The sequence below is a fragment of the Macaca nemestrina genome, chromosome 7 (assembly GCF_043159975.1).
Source record: "Macaca nemestrina isolate mMacNem1 chromosome 7, mMacNem.hap1, whole genome shotgun sequence".
NCBI lineage: Eukaryota > Metazoa > Chordata > Mammalia > Primates > Cercopithecidae > Macaca > Macaca nemestrina.
This window is the reverse complement of record NC_092131.1, coordinates 89,298,795-89,313,485: the sequence shown is the minus strand read 5'-3', so window position 1 is coordinate 89,313,485 and position 14,691 is coordinate 89,298,795. Positions and strand designations below refer to the sequence as shown.

At 38.6% G+C, this 14,691-nt stretch overlaps 2 protein-coding genes and 1 pseudogene across 2 annotated transcripts in view; all 3 read left to right on the top strand.

The window, feature by feature from the left end:
* The window catches only part of LOC112423159 (olfactory receptor 4F6), a 64,333-nt gene that overhangs the window by 306 nt on the left and 49,336 nt on the right, over positions 1–14,691 (top strand). The window lies entirely within an intron of this gene.
* Positions 1–14,691, top strand: part of LOC105499235 (olfactory receptor 4F6-like) — an 84,925-nt pseudogene that overhangs the window by 32,242 nt on the left and 37,992 nt on the right.
* Positions 5,876–6,843, top strand: LOC112423160 (olfactory receptor 4F15-like). Its single transcript, XM_024786900.2, has one exon. The coding sequence runs from the start codon at positions 5,876–5,878 to the stop codon at positions 6,806–6,808; it is 933 nt and encodes a 310-aa protein (XP_024642668.1). The 3' UTR covers positions 6,809–6,843.

The window sequence follows — 14,691 nt, the reverse complement described above, 5'->3', positions numbered from 1 at the left end:
TACATGTGGAGCAGTAAAAAGCCTAACTGGACAAATTTACAAAGTTTATGAAAATGTAAGGTTTTTAAAACCAATGCATATTCATTATATTATTCATTAACAGGTACTTTGTAGAAAATATTTGAATCTATCATGTGTTTATTGAACCAGTAGTGTTAATAGTAAAGGTTATTCACTCTTGTGGCTATAACCATTGGTTAGTGCTATGAATTTTGATTAGAAATATAAACTGAATAGCTTGACTTTATCACACAGCAATTTGATAGCTTAGCAGTGGTTAGTTTTACTACAATTTTTTGAGCTCAGGGTCAAGATCAAAGTTTTTCTGATCTAATAAGGATTAATTACTTCTATATAAGAGAAAAAGAGAAAGGTATAATATATCTAGATTTCTATAAAGTGAATCTCAGTTATTATAAAAATTAAAAGCTGTGAATTCTTTGAAAACACAATTAGATAAGTTTGAAACTTCAGGGACACATTACCCATAGAGTACCAACTTAAAGGGTACAATGTGGAGTATTGAATATCCTTACGTTCCTGCTATTTTTCAACAGTTTGTTAATGATTTAGACATAAATAGGATGGGTTAAAAGTGAGAAGAGTTAAAGTTTAAATAACGATAAAGAATTATATTGGCTGCAAACTTACCTTAAGTCAAGGAGGTTGGGGTTTCCAACCCCCAATCCTTCAAATCCAACAAAAATTCAGAATTTTAAAATAAAAACACAAGGAGAATCATAATACCACATTGCTATGTTCTGCCAAGTGTACAATACCCTTTAGTATATCCTCCTCTGTGCTCTTTATCTTTATTTATTTATTTATTTAAGGATGGAGTCTTGCTCTCTTGCCAAGGCTGGAGTCCAGTGGTGCAATCTCAGCTCACTGCAACCTCTGCCTCCCAGGTTCAAGTGATTTTTGTGCCTCAGCCTCCCATGTAGCTGGGACTACAGGTGCAAGCCGCCAATGTCTGGTTAATTTTTGTATTTTTAGTAGAGGTGGGATTTTACCGTATTTGCCGGGCTGGTCTTGAACTCCTGATCTCAAATAATCCACCTGCCTTGCCTTCCCAAAGTGCTGGGATTACAGGCATGAGCCACTGTGCCCGGATTGGGGGATGGAAAACCCCAACCTCCCTCTGTGCTCTTTGACAATAAGCTGATCTGTGATTTTTGAGCATGTCTTCTCTCATTAGTCCAATGTGCCCACAATTATTTCCAGGAACCCTCATCTCCCTTTGCAAACCACAGCCCCCCATGCACAAACTGCTGGTAAACACCTGAGCAGCTATGGTACTTCAGATTTTTGTATTTCTGCATATGCAGCTTCCTCTACCACTGCTCAAAGCCAAGCTGTCATTCAGCTTTCACCTCTTTGGTAAAGCCTCTTTACATTTTCCAGCCATATTTTATTACTTTGTCTTTTGTGTGGACCTTTCAGTATTACACTTACCATTCTACTTAAAAATATTTCTTTACCTTTCTCTCATCTACAGGCTGTGAATTCTTTGAGGGATAGTCCATGACTCTTCTTCCTCTTCTTCCTTTTATGATCATCTTCTATATAATAGAACTTGGTGTATTACAATTCCAATTAGTGTTTGTAGAAGTGATTTGAACCCATGGTCCTCTCATCCTTTTCCCTACCATCTTGATCAATGATCTATAACATTAAAAAAAATCTTGTCAAGAGAATTAATTAGACACTGCAAAGGGCATAGCTGAAACAGAAAATATACCCCAAACCTAGAAAAACAAATCAAAACCATGTGGACCAAGCAAATAAATGTGATATCTCCTTATTCCTGCAAGAAAGGCCATAATCAAAACATAAAAAAAGATGTTGCTGTGGATGTGTTGATCAGGGAACACTTATACACTGCTGGTGGGAATGTAAACTAGTACAGCCACTATGAAAAACAGTGTGGAGATTCCTTAAACAGCTAAATGTAGAACTACCATTTGACCCAGCAATCCCACTACTGAGTACATAGAGATAAAGACATCAATATATGAAAAAGATACTTGTACATGCATGTTTACAGCAGCATAATTTGTAATTGCAAAATCATGGAACCAACCCAAATGCCCATCAACAAGTGGATAAAGAAACTGTGGTATATATATGTGATGGAATACTTCTCAGCTATAAAAAATACTGAATTAATGGCATTTGCAGAGACCTGGATGAGATTGGAGACTATTATTTTAAGTGAAATAAACTCAGGAATGGAAAACCAAGCATCGTATGTTCTCACTGATAAGTGGAAGCCATGCTATGAGGATGCAAGGGCATAAGAATAATACAACGAACTCTGGGGACTTTGGGGGAAGGATGGGAGAGGGGCGAGGGATAAAAATCTACAAATACGGTGCAGTGTGTACTGCTCAGGTGATGGGTGCACCAAAATCTCACAAATCACCACTAAAGAACTTACTTATGTAACCAGATACCACCTGTACCCCAATAACCTCTGGAAAAAAAAAGAAATCATAAGTTGAACTTGTGGCAGCCTGACAAATTGCCTAAACCAGTTCACACAAAAGCTTGAGTTTTCCAGTCCATATGGAAATACCCTGGGCTTGTCAGGCACACAGTTTAAATGAGAAACATCACCCAATCCCTACCCCAAATCCTTGCAAGCTATACTCCAAATCCTTTCATTTATACCCTAAATGAAATTCTAATCCACTTACTGGCAAAAAGAGATGACTAGACAACTTTTCTATCTCAACCTGAATTCAGATAAGAGGAACAGGGAAATCTTTCCTAGGAATTCATAGGCCTATACCTCATCTTGGTTGTGGGGGTTTTAATTTATATTACCCATGTAGCTCAAAAAATACAAAGATGTTAAGTTAAAGAAAGAATTGGTCCTTGAAGGACCTGCATATCATAATGCTGCCTTCCTCGAAGAGTACCCTGGGTATAGTGACCACATGTCTTTGGAGTAGCCTGATTTTTATGCTATTCTGTTCTTTTAAATAAAAGCAATCTGTCAGATATTAAAAAAAAAACATACTCCCAACCTATAAGAAGTCTTATAAATATTTACTTAGCAGAGTAATAGGCATTTAGAAGTAAGCATAGTAAGCGTATTGATGCTAACCTTTAGATAGATCAATGGGTAGATTCAGGATAGAGTGAAGACCAAGGGGGTCTCATTTTTTGGTGACTCTTTTTTTTTTTAATTAATTGTAATATTTGCTAACTCCCAAAATATGCTTGTTTTTCTTTTCTCAACCTGCCCAAGTGCATGTATCCAGAAAATATACATCAATTGTGTATGTTTGCATATGTTTTGTATGTGTATATAAGAGAGGACAATAAAGATGATTTTCATTAAAAATAATTAAAATATATTTTCATGAACATTAGAACTTCATTGCCTCAAGCACTGAAGTATAAAAATAGCTCAACAAAGCTTATTTATTCATGAGGGACCTCTTCCCCTAGGATCCATTTATTGCCTCCTCCTATGTTGCTTTGGGAAAATCAGTCTTCTTCTATGAGACCATTCCCAGCACAGGTTGAAGTTATATTGCCTTTCCATGTTCTATTTGGTACCACTTTTTACTGCTTCTATGTTGAGAATAAGTTATTCCTTTTCTACTCTGGGGGAATTTCAAATAGCTCCTTGTGCCAGTTATCATTTTTCTGAAGATACTGTTATTTCAGATCTTCTAGAGAACAGGTGAGTGAGAAGGATGGAAAGAACACATTCAATCAGCTTGTATTTTGCCAACTAAGAGATTTTATGGTGATTAAATCACAGTTTGAAATTACCCCTGGACATAAGAGAAGAAGATATCTAGAGGAGAAAGAGTTGAGAGCAGTAGTTGAGTTGAGTCAATGGATAGGGTTTGGTAAATACTCTGCAGGGAACCTATCTTGTTCTTTAAACATGGACAGAGAGGGTTTCAGGTATGTAAGGATAAGAATCATGATATAGGAGAATCAGGCATGAGTCAAGAGGCACATAAGAGTGTGAATAACCTAATGTTTATGGTTGGCACTAAATATCCACTCCTGAGTCCTTAATGGCATTTGGTCTTGGTTGTAGATGACAACTTCTATGTGGACCACGCAAATAAAAGAATGCAATTCAGGCTGTTTGACAAAGAAGAAGAGTTGCATGTTTTTCCCTCAGACACTGACCATTTAACCAGTTAAATGACTCAGGAGAACAAATTTGAAGTGATTGCTAAAAGCAAATACTTCCTCTAATTTTCCCTGTGTCCTGGATCCACTCTTTCTGAAATATTCAAAGAACCTCGATATTTGGGTTAGGTTCATTTTCGTTTGTATGCACATTTTTTCATTCAATAAAAAACACTTCTTTAGCTTCTATTATTTTTCTAATACTGTGCTGGGTACTGGGGACAGAGAAAAAGACAACATCTTTCCTCTCTGAGCTTACAGCCTGGTGTGGGAGATAGAAACAGAAAATTAGCAGCTAGAGCAGGGAACACATGAGAGGTGAAAAGGTGAATAAGGGAGGAATGTTCTTCAGGAAAATGTCCCATTAGAAAAGAAGTGGAAAAAATGGTGGGGCGGGGTTGGCAGGGGTGGGAAACTTTGGTTTTAAATTAAGGGTCTGCCATTTTCCATCCATCAAGGGTTCTGTCAAGTATTTTCTGAGATGAAAAACTCAGGTCTTTGTGGGACTAGCTTTTCCCTCTAAAGGCTTTTGCTGGGTATGTGACCAGGGCTCTTTGGAATGTTAAAGATATAAATATAAGCTAGTTTTTCATTCCTTTTCTGTATTTTCCTATTTGAAATCTCTAGTCCCACAACTTGAAGGAAGTTTCTATGACCATTATTTTTTTTTTCTCCTTCTCTTCTACTTTATTTATTTATTTGAGACAGAGTCTCACTCTGTTACCCAAGAGTACAGTGGCATGATCTTGGCTCACTGCAGCCTCTTCCTCCCGGGTTCAAGCGATTCTTGTGCCTTAGCCTCCTGAGTAGCTGGGATTACAGGCCTACGTCACCATGCCCAGCTAATTTTTGTATTTTTAGTAGAGACAGTGTTTCATCACGTGGCCCAGGTTGGTCTTGAACTCATGAGCTTAAGTGATCCACTGGCCTCGGCCTCCCAAAGTGTCAGGATTACAGGTGTGAGCTGCTGCGCTTGGCCTATGTGATCCTTGTCATTACTTGACTTTTCCCAACTACTCTCTCTCTCCATTTTTCTGGGTTTGGTAATTCTCATTGTCTTTTCTTTTTCTTCCCACCCCTCAGCATATTTTAATTTCTTTTCTTTATATCTTTCCTTTATCTTTGTCTTCTAAATTATATTTAAACAATTCACTCACACTTGTAAAGGAATTAATTCAAATTAATTTAGCAAATACTAAATTCCTAGAACTGATAATTCTGCCCTCTGAAGCTATTTTACAGTCTAATAATGAAGACAGAGATAAATAATATATGAATCTTTTCTTTTAGTGCTTGGAAACAGATAAAGGAAGTAAATCATGCACATGTAACTCTATACTACAGGTCAAAAGGTCCTATGATAATTACAAAGTGCGATGGGAAAGGAGGGTTTTATGGGTTCCACTTTATTCTTGCTCTCCCAAATTTTAAATTCATCTTTTTTTTTTTTTCCCTGTTTTTATGTCCTGTGGACTTTAAGTTATAGCATCACATGCAAAGACAATGGACTCACGGATTGCTGAACCAGCTTCCATGATTATGCAAAGTCAACTTCCTGTAACAATTTCCTAGCATATTATTCCTAGTGGTCCTGTCTCTCTAATGGAACCCTGAATGATACAGTTAGTAATTCCACTTTCTCATTTCTCCTGTTTTTTTTTTTTTTTTTTTTTTTTCCCAGGCAAATTTGCAGCCCAAAGTGACTGAGACCATGGAGGGAGGAAATTATTCGGTGGTGTCTGAGATTGTTTTGGTGGGACTCACCAGTTCTTTGGAGATGCAAATTGTCCTCTTTCTGGTTTTCTCTATGTTCTATGTAGCAGGTATTTTAGGAAACCTCCTCATTGTGCTCACAGTGATCTCCGACTCCCATTTACACTCCCCTATGTACTTCCTGCTGGCCAACCTCTCCTTTATTGACATGTGGATTTCCTCCATTACAGTGCCCAAGATGATTTCTGATCTTTTCAAGGAGAGAAAAGTAATCTCTTTCCAAGGCTGCATTGCTCAGATGTTCTTCATTCATGTTATTGGAGGAACTGAGATGGTTCTGCTTGTTTTCATGGCCCTTGACCGATATGTTGCTATATGTAAGCCTCTCCACTACCTGACTATCATGAACTTCAGAACTTGTACTCTACTCCTAGTGGCTTCCTGGACTATTGGAATCATCCATTCATTCATTCAACTTGTATTTGTTGTTATCCTACCATTCTGTGGTCCCAATGAAGTGGACAGCTTTTACTGTGATTTTCCTCGATTTATTAGGCTGGCTTGCACGATCATCGACAGATTGGAGCTCATAGTCACTGCCAACAGTGGATTCATCTCTCTGGGGACTTTTTGCATTTTGATTATCTCCTATATCTTCATCTTGATCACTGTTTGGCAACATTCTTCAAGTGGCTTATCCAAGGCTGTCTCTACACTGTCGGCTCACATTACAGTGGTGGTCTTATTTTTTGGTCCATGCATCTTTGTGTATTCATGGCCATTTCTCACAGTGCCTGTGGATAAATTCCTTGCCATTTTTGATGTAATAATTACCCCATTTCTGAACCCTACCATCTATACTTTTAGGAACAAAGAAATGAAGATGGCAATGAGGAGAATATTCAACCAGGTGCTGAGTTGTTTTAAGTGATTTCGATATAAAGAAAGACAAGCATTTCTAAAATTCCTGGCCCATGCTACAGACATGAATCCAGTGAAACATAGATGCTATTTACTAATTTATTTACCAATAGGCAGGATTTTCTTAATGTGTTATTTTGCTCATATGAAGGAGGATATTATATTCTTTCTTATGAAATGTGTTTGAATAAGAAGTGTTAATATAGACCTGTTTCTACATTTTCCCCACACCTCCTTGATAAGGAGAATTCCAGACTGACCTATTACAACTTACTCTGTATTCTGAGGAGAATCTTTCCTTGTCACATTAATTTTTGGGGTTTCATGATGCAGAATCTGAAGAAAAGTGCTTTGGAAATATGAGTCAGAGTTGCAATGATCAGAAATAGGTGTTTTTTTTTTCTTTTGTCAGGGTCTCACTCTGTAGCCAAGGCTGAGGTACATTGGTGCAACCTGGGTTCACTGCAGCCTTGACCTTCCAAACTCAAGCAATCTTCCTACCTCCGCCCTCCTGAGAGCTGGGACTGCTGCATTCACCACCATGCTTGGCTGATTTTGTTTATTTATTTTTTTGGTAGAGATGAGGTCTCACTATCTTGCCCAGGCTGGGGATAGTATTTCTGACTCTGAGGCAATATGTGAAAGTAGCTATAAAATGTGAAGAAAACATGAAAGATAAAAACAGGATTTTTTTTGAGATAGGGTCTCACTTTGTTACCCAGGCTGGAGAACAGTAGCATGATCTTGGCTCATTGTAGCCTTGACTTCCTGTTCTCGAGTGATCCTCCTGCCTGAGCACCCCCAAGTAGCTGGGATTATGTGCATACGTCACCAGGCATGGCTAATTTTTGTATTTTTGGTAGAAAGGGGTTTTTTGATGTTGTCTAAGCTTGTCTCAAACTCCTGAGCTCAAATGATCCACCTGCCTCAGCCTCCCAAAGTGCTGGGATTACAAGCATGAGCCACAAAAAGAAGATTTAAAAAATATTATTGTCTCTATATTACCCTTTAATGTATATTGTCCTTCAATAAACAAAACAAAAGTAAAGAGCTAAGATTATTTTGAATTTTTTTTTTTGATCACAACATCAGCCTATAATTGGATTATTAAGTTATGGCTTCTTAAGCATTTCAGCTAGTGCATATGGTAACTGAATTAAGCCTTAAAATCACTCTAGTTCTGCACATGTACCCTAGAATATAAAGTTTAAAAAAAATTGCTCCAGTTCTTTCAAAAGCTGTGTTTCTGTACTGTCAGAGGATGTGAATAATGGAGACCTAGTAAGGAGCAAGAACAATGACCTATTTAATAATTCTGTTCCAGCTCGTGCTTGACCTCATTACACTGGAATCAGCAATAATTCCTCAGAGGTAGGTAAACTCTCTTCTTTTTCAGTAAGATAATTACAAGGACAGACCCTAGCCAGACTGTCTGCCTTCAAATTTCAGCCATGCCTTTTACTAATTCAAGTTGCTTAACCTTTTTATGTTTAACTTCCATCATCTATAAAATAGAGGTAGTTTGAACTGTCTGAAATTCCTCATATTTGACGTTTTTAATGTACAAAATTGACATTTCCTTATAATTAAAAGTATCTTTCTCATAAGGTTTTAAAAATTAACTGAATTAATATCTATAAAGTGCTTTAAATAATTCTTTGTCTATAGTGTTATACAAGTGCCTGTTCAATAAAATGAAATAAAATATTGAAACAACTTCTTAATCAGTTTTGCTGACCTTCTCTCATACTATGTACAAATTGTTTCTTTTCTTTCTAACTCTATTCATTAATCTTTGATTAAGAGCTTGTTCTTTTCCTAACAGGACTGGAATACATATTCTTCAACTATTTAAATGAGAGAATTCCTTGAATATACAGACTTCTAAATGCTACACTTCAATTGACTTTTGATAGTTTCTTTTTCTTATATTGAAACTGCCTTCAAGTATACATATGTAACAAACCTGTACGTTATGCACATGTACCCTAGAACTTAAAGTATAATAATAATAAATAAATAAATAAATAATAATAAAAAAAAGAAACTGCCTTTTTAAAAAAAATTTTTTTTGAGACAGAATCTCGCTCTGATGCCCAGGCTGGAGTGCAGTGGCACGATCTCGGCTCACTGCAAGCTCCGCCTCCTGGGTTCACGCCATTCTCCTGCCTCAGCCTCCCAAGTAGCTGGGACTATAGGCATCCACCACCACGCCTGGCTAATGTTTTGTATTTTTAGTAGAGACGGGGTTTCACTGTGTTAGCCAGGATGGTCTCGATCTCCTGACCTTGTGATCTGTCCGCCTCAGCCTCCCAAAGTGCTGGGATTACAGTTGTGAGCCACCGCACCGGGCCCAAACTGCCTTCTTATGTGCTACATCATATTTCTACATAGCTAGTTTTGGTTATCTATGGTGCTTTTTAGTGTGCCGGAGAAAGTTACCAAGCTGATTAGCTTACAAAAAATTGTATAAATAGAAATTTGGTTAATCAAAAAGTATATTGTCAGCAATCTAAGGGTGAATAAAAAGTAAAACAATTGAATATTCACTATATTCTAATTCCTATGGTAGGAACTATCGAAATTGTGTTAGTGTTATACAATCCAATTGTAGAAAATTGTACAACTCAAATTTCTCTGAAGTGAAAAATTAATGAAAGTAATTCAAGGGTATGGTATGGTGGGCAGATTCATTGAAAGGGTTTGAGTAGAGGGGATTCATGAATTTGTGAATGCTATGGATGGGGTTGAGGCCCATGCTGAACAATCCTCTGAGTTTAGTACATGTCCTGGCAAGGAGAGAAGCTCACAAAAAGCTCTGGAGGCTAAGAGCAGGTTGATAACACAGCACTATCAGGGAGGTTAGATGCCTACTGTACTTCACTGCCTAACTAGGGTCTACAAAGCCTGATAAGATCTGACCCTGCCAGTCTCACCCACTGCTTGTTCATGCCACTCTTCTCTGTTTGGGGCTCTCAGGCATTTTGTACTTTCCCTTCACTTGAATATAATAAGTTTGTGGCCTCCTGAGACCTGTACAGTTTGCAGAGTGCTTTGCCCAGGTGTAGGCAAGCCCGGCTCCCTCTCCTCATTCAGGTTTCAGCTTGAGTGTCAATTCCAAGAAAAGACTTCCTATTTAAGAAGTTCTCTCTTGCGGGATGACGTCAGCAACATGGCTGACTAGAATCCCCTAGTGCTTATTCTTTCTACAAAGGCAGCAAAAACAATGAATAAACAACTACATTTGAATAAAAATAACTAAAGGGAAGCGTCAGAAGACATCAAAGGAGTAACAGAAACACTGGGGAGCACAGAAACTCAGAACAGCCACATACAGAACAGAAGCAAACATTGGGACTCCACCACCAAATTCCTCAGCAGGGATCAGATAGGAAGGAGGAGGAACATCTCCCTGTGGTGAAAAAGTAGGCAAGAGGATTCCAGCAACCCCCAGCAATACCTTAGATATATACAGTCCTCACCACTGGGTCTCCTTGGTCCTCACAGCCACTAAGCCTGGCTGAGAGAACTGACTGGAGTCCACACAGCTGTGTTCCCTCCAAGAAGGAGCTGGACAATGTGCCTTACACCCTGTGGCCTGTGTGGTTACTACGCTGTGCCATCTTGGGACTGCAAGTACTGCTGGAGTGTGTCTTGCTCTGAGGGTGAGGAGCCACAGCACCCTTTCATTTTAGATGCTAAACTGCCTTAAACCACTTATGCCCGGTGGCCCAGCATCCCCAAGCTGAGCTGGGAGCAACTGCTATGCTTCTTCCCTGTGGGGCCAAGCTGCAGTGAAGAAGCTCCACCTACCTCTCTCAATACCCTCAGGCTGGAGCTGGAAGTGGCGCACTCCTTCCTGGGAAACTGTGCTTTGGCAGAATGGCTCCATTTACGTCTTAGCCAAGGCTGCACCCTGCCCCTAGTGGCCTGAGCTGAAACTGTGCATTGCCTCCCAAGGAAACAATCCCTGGGCAGGCAGAACTCTGCATCCCTGGAAAATGGAGTCTGGACCACCCAGAACAGTCACGCCCCTTGGGCCTGAGCGGAAGCAGCACGTCTCCGTTTGGATTATTGGTGCTTTGGTTGAACTGAGCAGCTGCACATTCCGGGACTGAGGTGACATAGTGGTACCTTGCATGCCAGGGAAACAGAGCAGTGGCTGATCTGAAACACCCCACCCTACAGGCTAGAACCTACAACTCTAGAACCCTGGTTCCCTGGATCTGGACTAGCTCCCTGTAGTCTGAGCTGCTGAGACATTCCTCTCCCCGGAGAGTGGAGTCGTTGCTGTGCTACTCCTTGTCCCGAGGGCCCAAACAAAAGCTGCGCTCAGCCATTCTGGAGAATTCACATCTGCAGCACCTGGGTTCATAGAGTCTGGGATTCTCCAGGGTCTAGAGTCACCATTACATGATGCCTCACCCCCCAGTGACCTGAATTGCCACTGAACCCATTGGTTCAGGTTCCCAATTATGGCCATACCCTGCATCCCAGGCCCCAAACTCCAGATTCCCTCTTCTTCCCGCGAGTCAGGCCAATGCTGCCCTCTGCCTCACAGGGGTGGAGTCATAGCTACAACGTGGCCTCAGCTGCTAGGGAGTGCCTCAGAGTCACAGATTCTGGCTCTATGGGCCACCTACATCCAACCTTGTCACAAAGAGCACACCTTCACCTCAAGACCCAGGTGCCACAATAGGTTCATTAGACCCTGAGCCTTGAAGCCTGGCCCCAAAGACCAGCTGCTGCTCCAAAGATCTGCACCAGTAATCCAGCAACGCTGTAGCTCCTTCTAGGCTGTGTTAGACCAGATACCTAGAGAATTCCCATGGCTAAATCTCAGTAGTGTGGGGAAACCAAGAAGAGAAGGCTCCAAAAACCCTTGCCATAGAGGAAATAAATAACCTATATTGCCACTAGACTACCACAAACTTCTACAGCCTAGGCTACTGAGATGCATACAGTTATTGCTGACATTGCAGCCAAAGAAGCTGCATGGAGATCATATCACTGCCCCCACCTGGAAACGGAATTACCACACCCTTCCTAACAGTATACTGAGATCCAACTGCAGGTTAAATTCTTTTCTTATAAAATTTATTCTAGAAAGTTGGGACAAGGCAATTTTTTCCACCAGACATACAAATATCAATGCAGAGACTCAAGAAACATGAAAAAGCAAGGAAATATGACACCACCAAAGGAATATAATAACTGCTTAATAACAGACCACAATGAAAAGGAAATCAACTAATTGCTGAAAAAAATCCAAAATAATAATTTTAAAGAAACCCAGTAAGATACAAGAAAATATAGATAGACAATTCAATAAAATCAGTAAAACAATTCACCATATAAATGAAAAATTAAGCAAGGAGATAGATACGCTAAAAAAGAACCAAATAGAAATCCTGCAGCTGAAGAATTCAATGAATGAAATAAAAAATACAATATCCATCAATAGATGAATGAATAAAGAAAATGCCGTACAAGGACGCAGAGCAAGATGGCAGAATAGAAGCCTCCATTCATCATTTTTCCAGCCCCTATGAGGACACCAAGTTAACAACTATTTACACAGAAAAAAATCTTCATAAGAACCAAAAATCATGTGTGCACTCAGAGTACGTGGCTTACACATATCACTGAGAGAGGCACTTAAAAAATAGAAAAAAATGGTCCTGAATCACTGAGGTCACCCCTCCTCCACCCCTAGCAGCAGTGGTGTGGTGCAGAGAGTGTCTCTGGGTGCTGGGGGTGGGAGAACACAGCAATTATGAGGTATTGAACTAATTGCTGTCCTGTTACAGCAGAAAGGAAAACCGGACCAAACTGTCATGCCCTCCTGCAGAAGGAACCAGCGCTAGCTAGAGGGGAATCACGGATCCCAGTGTTCTGACTTCAAGTGAGGTTTTTACTACATATACACAATGCAGTACTATTCAACCATAAAAAAGAATGAGATCTTGTCATGTGAAACAACATGGATGGAACTGGAGGACATTATGTTGAGTGAAATAGCCAGGCTCTGAAAGACAAACATCACATGTTCTCATTCATTTGTGGGAGCTGACAATGGAAACAATTGATCTCATGGAGACAGAGAGTAGAATGTTGGTTACTGGAGGCCAAGAAGAGTTGTAGTGGGGAGGAAGTAAGGATGGTTAATGGGTACGAAAACATAGAAAGAATGAACAAGATCTAGTATTTGATAGCACAACATAGTGGCTATAGTAAATGATCATTTAATAGTACAATTAAAAATAATGAAATGGGTATAATTGGATTATTTATAACACAAAGGGTAAATGTTTGTGGTGATGAATATCCCATTTACCCTGATGTGATTATTACACACTGTATGCCTGTGTCAAACTATCCCATATACCTCATAAATATATATACCCACTATATACCCACAGAAATTGAAAATTAAAAATTAAACATGCTCTTGAGTGACCAGTGATTCAATGAAGAACTTAAGAAAGAAATTTAAAAAATCTTTGAAACAAATGAAAATATAAACTCAACATAAAAAAACCTATGGGATACAGCAAAAGCAGTGCATCCCAAGGAAATAGAAAAGCAAGAACACACAAAATCCAAAATAAGTAGAAGGAAAGAAATAATAATCATTGAGCAGAAATAAACAAAATTGAGGCTAAAAAAATCACAAAAGATCAATAAAATAAAAGTTGGTTTTTTGAAAAGATAAACAAAATTGACAAATCATTAGCTAGACTGAGCAAGAAAAAAAAGAAAATACATGAATGAATAAATGAGAAATAAAATGGAGACATAACTGATTCCACAGAAATACAAAGGAGCATAAGAGACTATTATGAAAAAGTGTATGTCAACAAATTGGAAAACTTTGCAAAAATGGATAAATTCCTGAACACATAAAACTTATCAAAATTGAACCAAGAAGAAATAGAAAACCAGAACAGACTAATTATGAATAACAAGATTGAGTTAGTAAAAAAAATCTCCCATCAAAGAAAAGTCCAAGACCTGATGGTTTTATTGCTGACTTCTTCAAACATTTAAGGAAGAACTAATACCAATTCTTTTCTAACCTTCCAGAGAATTAAAGAGAAGAGAATTCTTCCAAACTTATTCTATGAAGTCATCATTATCCTGATATTAAAACCAGAGTAGGACACAACAAAAAGAGAAAATTATAGACCAATATCCCTGATGAACATAGATACAAAAATTCTCAGCAAAATACTAGCAGACCAAATCCAGCATCACATTCAAAAGATCATTTACCTTGATCAAGTGAGATTTATTTCAGAGAAGTAAGAATGATTCAACACACACAAATCAATTAATGTGATATGTCACAATGACAGAATGAAGGAAAAGCCATGCAATCATCCCAGTAGATACCATTAAAACATTTAATAAACTTCAACATTACTTCATGATAACAACTCTCAACAAACTAGGAATAGAAGAAGCATATGTCAACACAATAAAGACCACATATGACCAGCCCACAGCTGACATCATACTGAATAATACTGAATGAGGAAAAGAACTGAAACAAGACAGAGATGCCTACTCTTTCCACTCTTACTCAACATAAGTCTGGAAGTCCTAGCCAGAACTATTAGGCAAGAGAAAGAGATAAAGGGCATCCAAATTGGAAAGAAGAAAGTCAAATTGTACCTGTTTGAAAATGAAATGATCTTCTATGTAGAAAACCTTAAAAACCGCACCAAAAAACTCTTAGAACGGATACATTCAGTAAAGTTGCAGGATACAAAATAAACATAAATATCAGTAGTGTTTGTATATACCAAAAACAAACTAGCAGAAAAGAAATCAAGAAAGCAATTCCATTTACAATAGCTATCAAAAACTACCTAGGAATAAATTGAAACT

What these genes read in the sequence shown, in the direction of transcription:
- LOC112423160 (XM_024786900.2), top strand. Translation starts at nt 5,876, where the DNA reads ATGGAGGGAGGAAATTATTCGGTGGTGTCTGAGATTGTTTTGGTGGGA.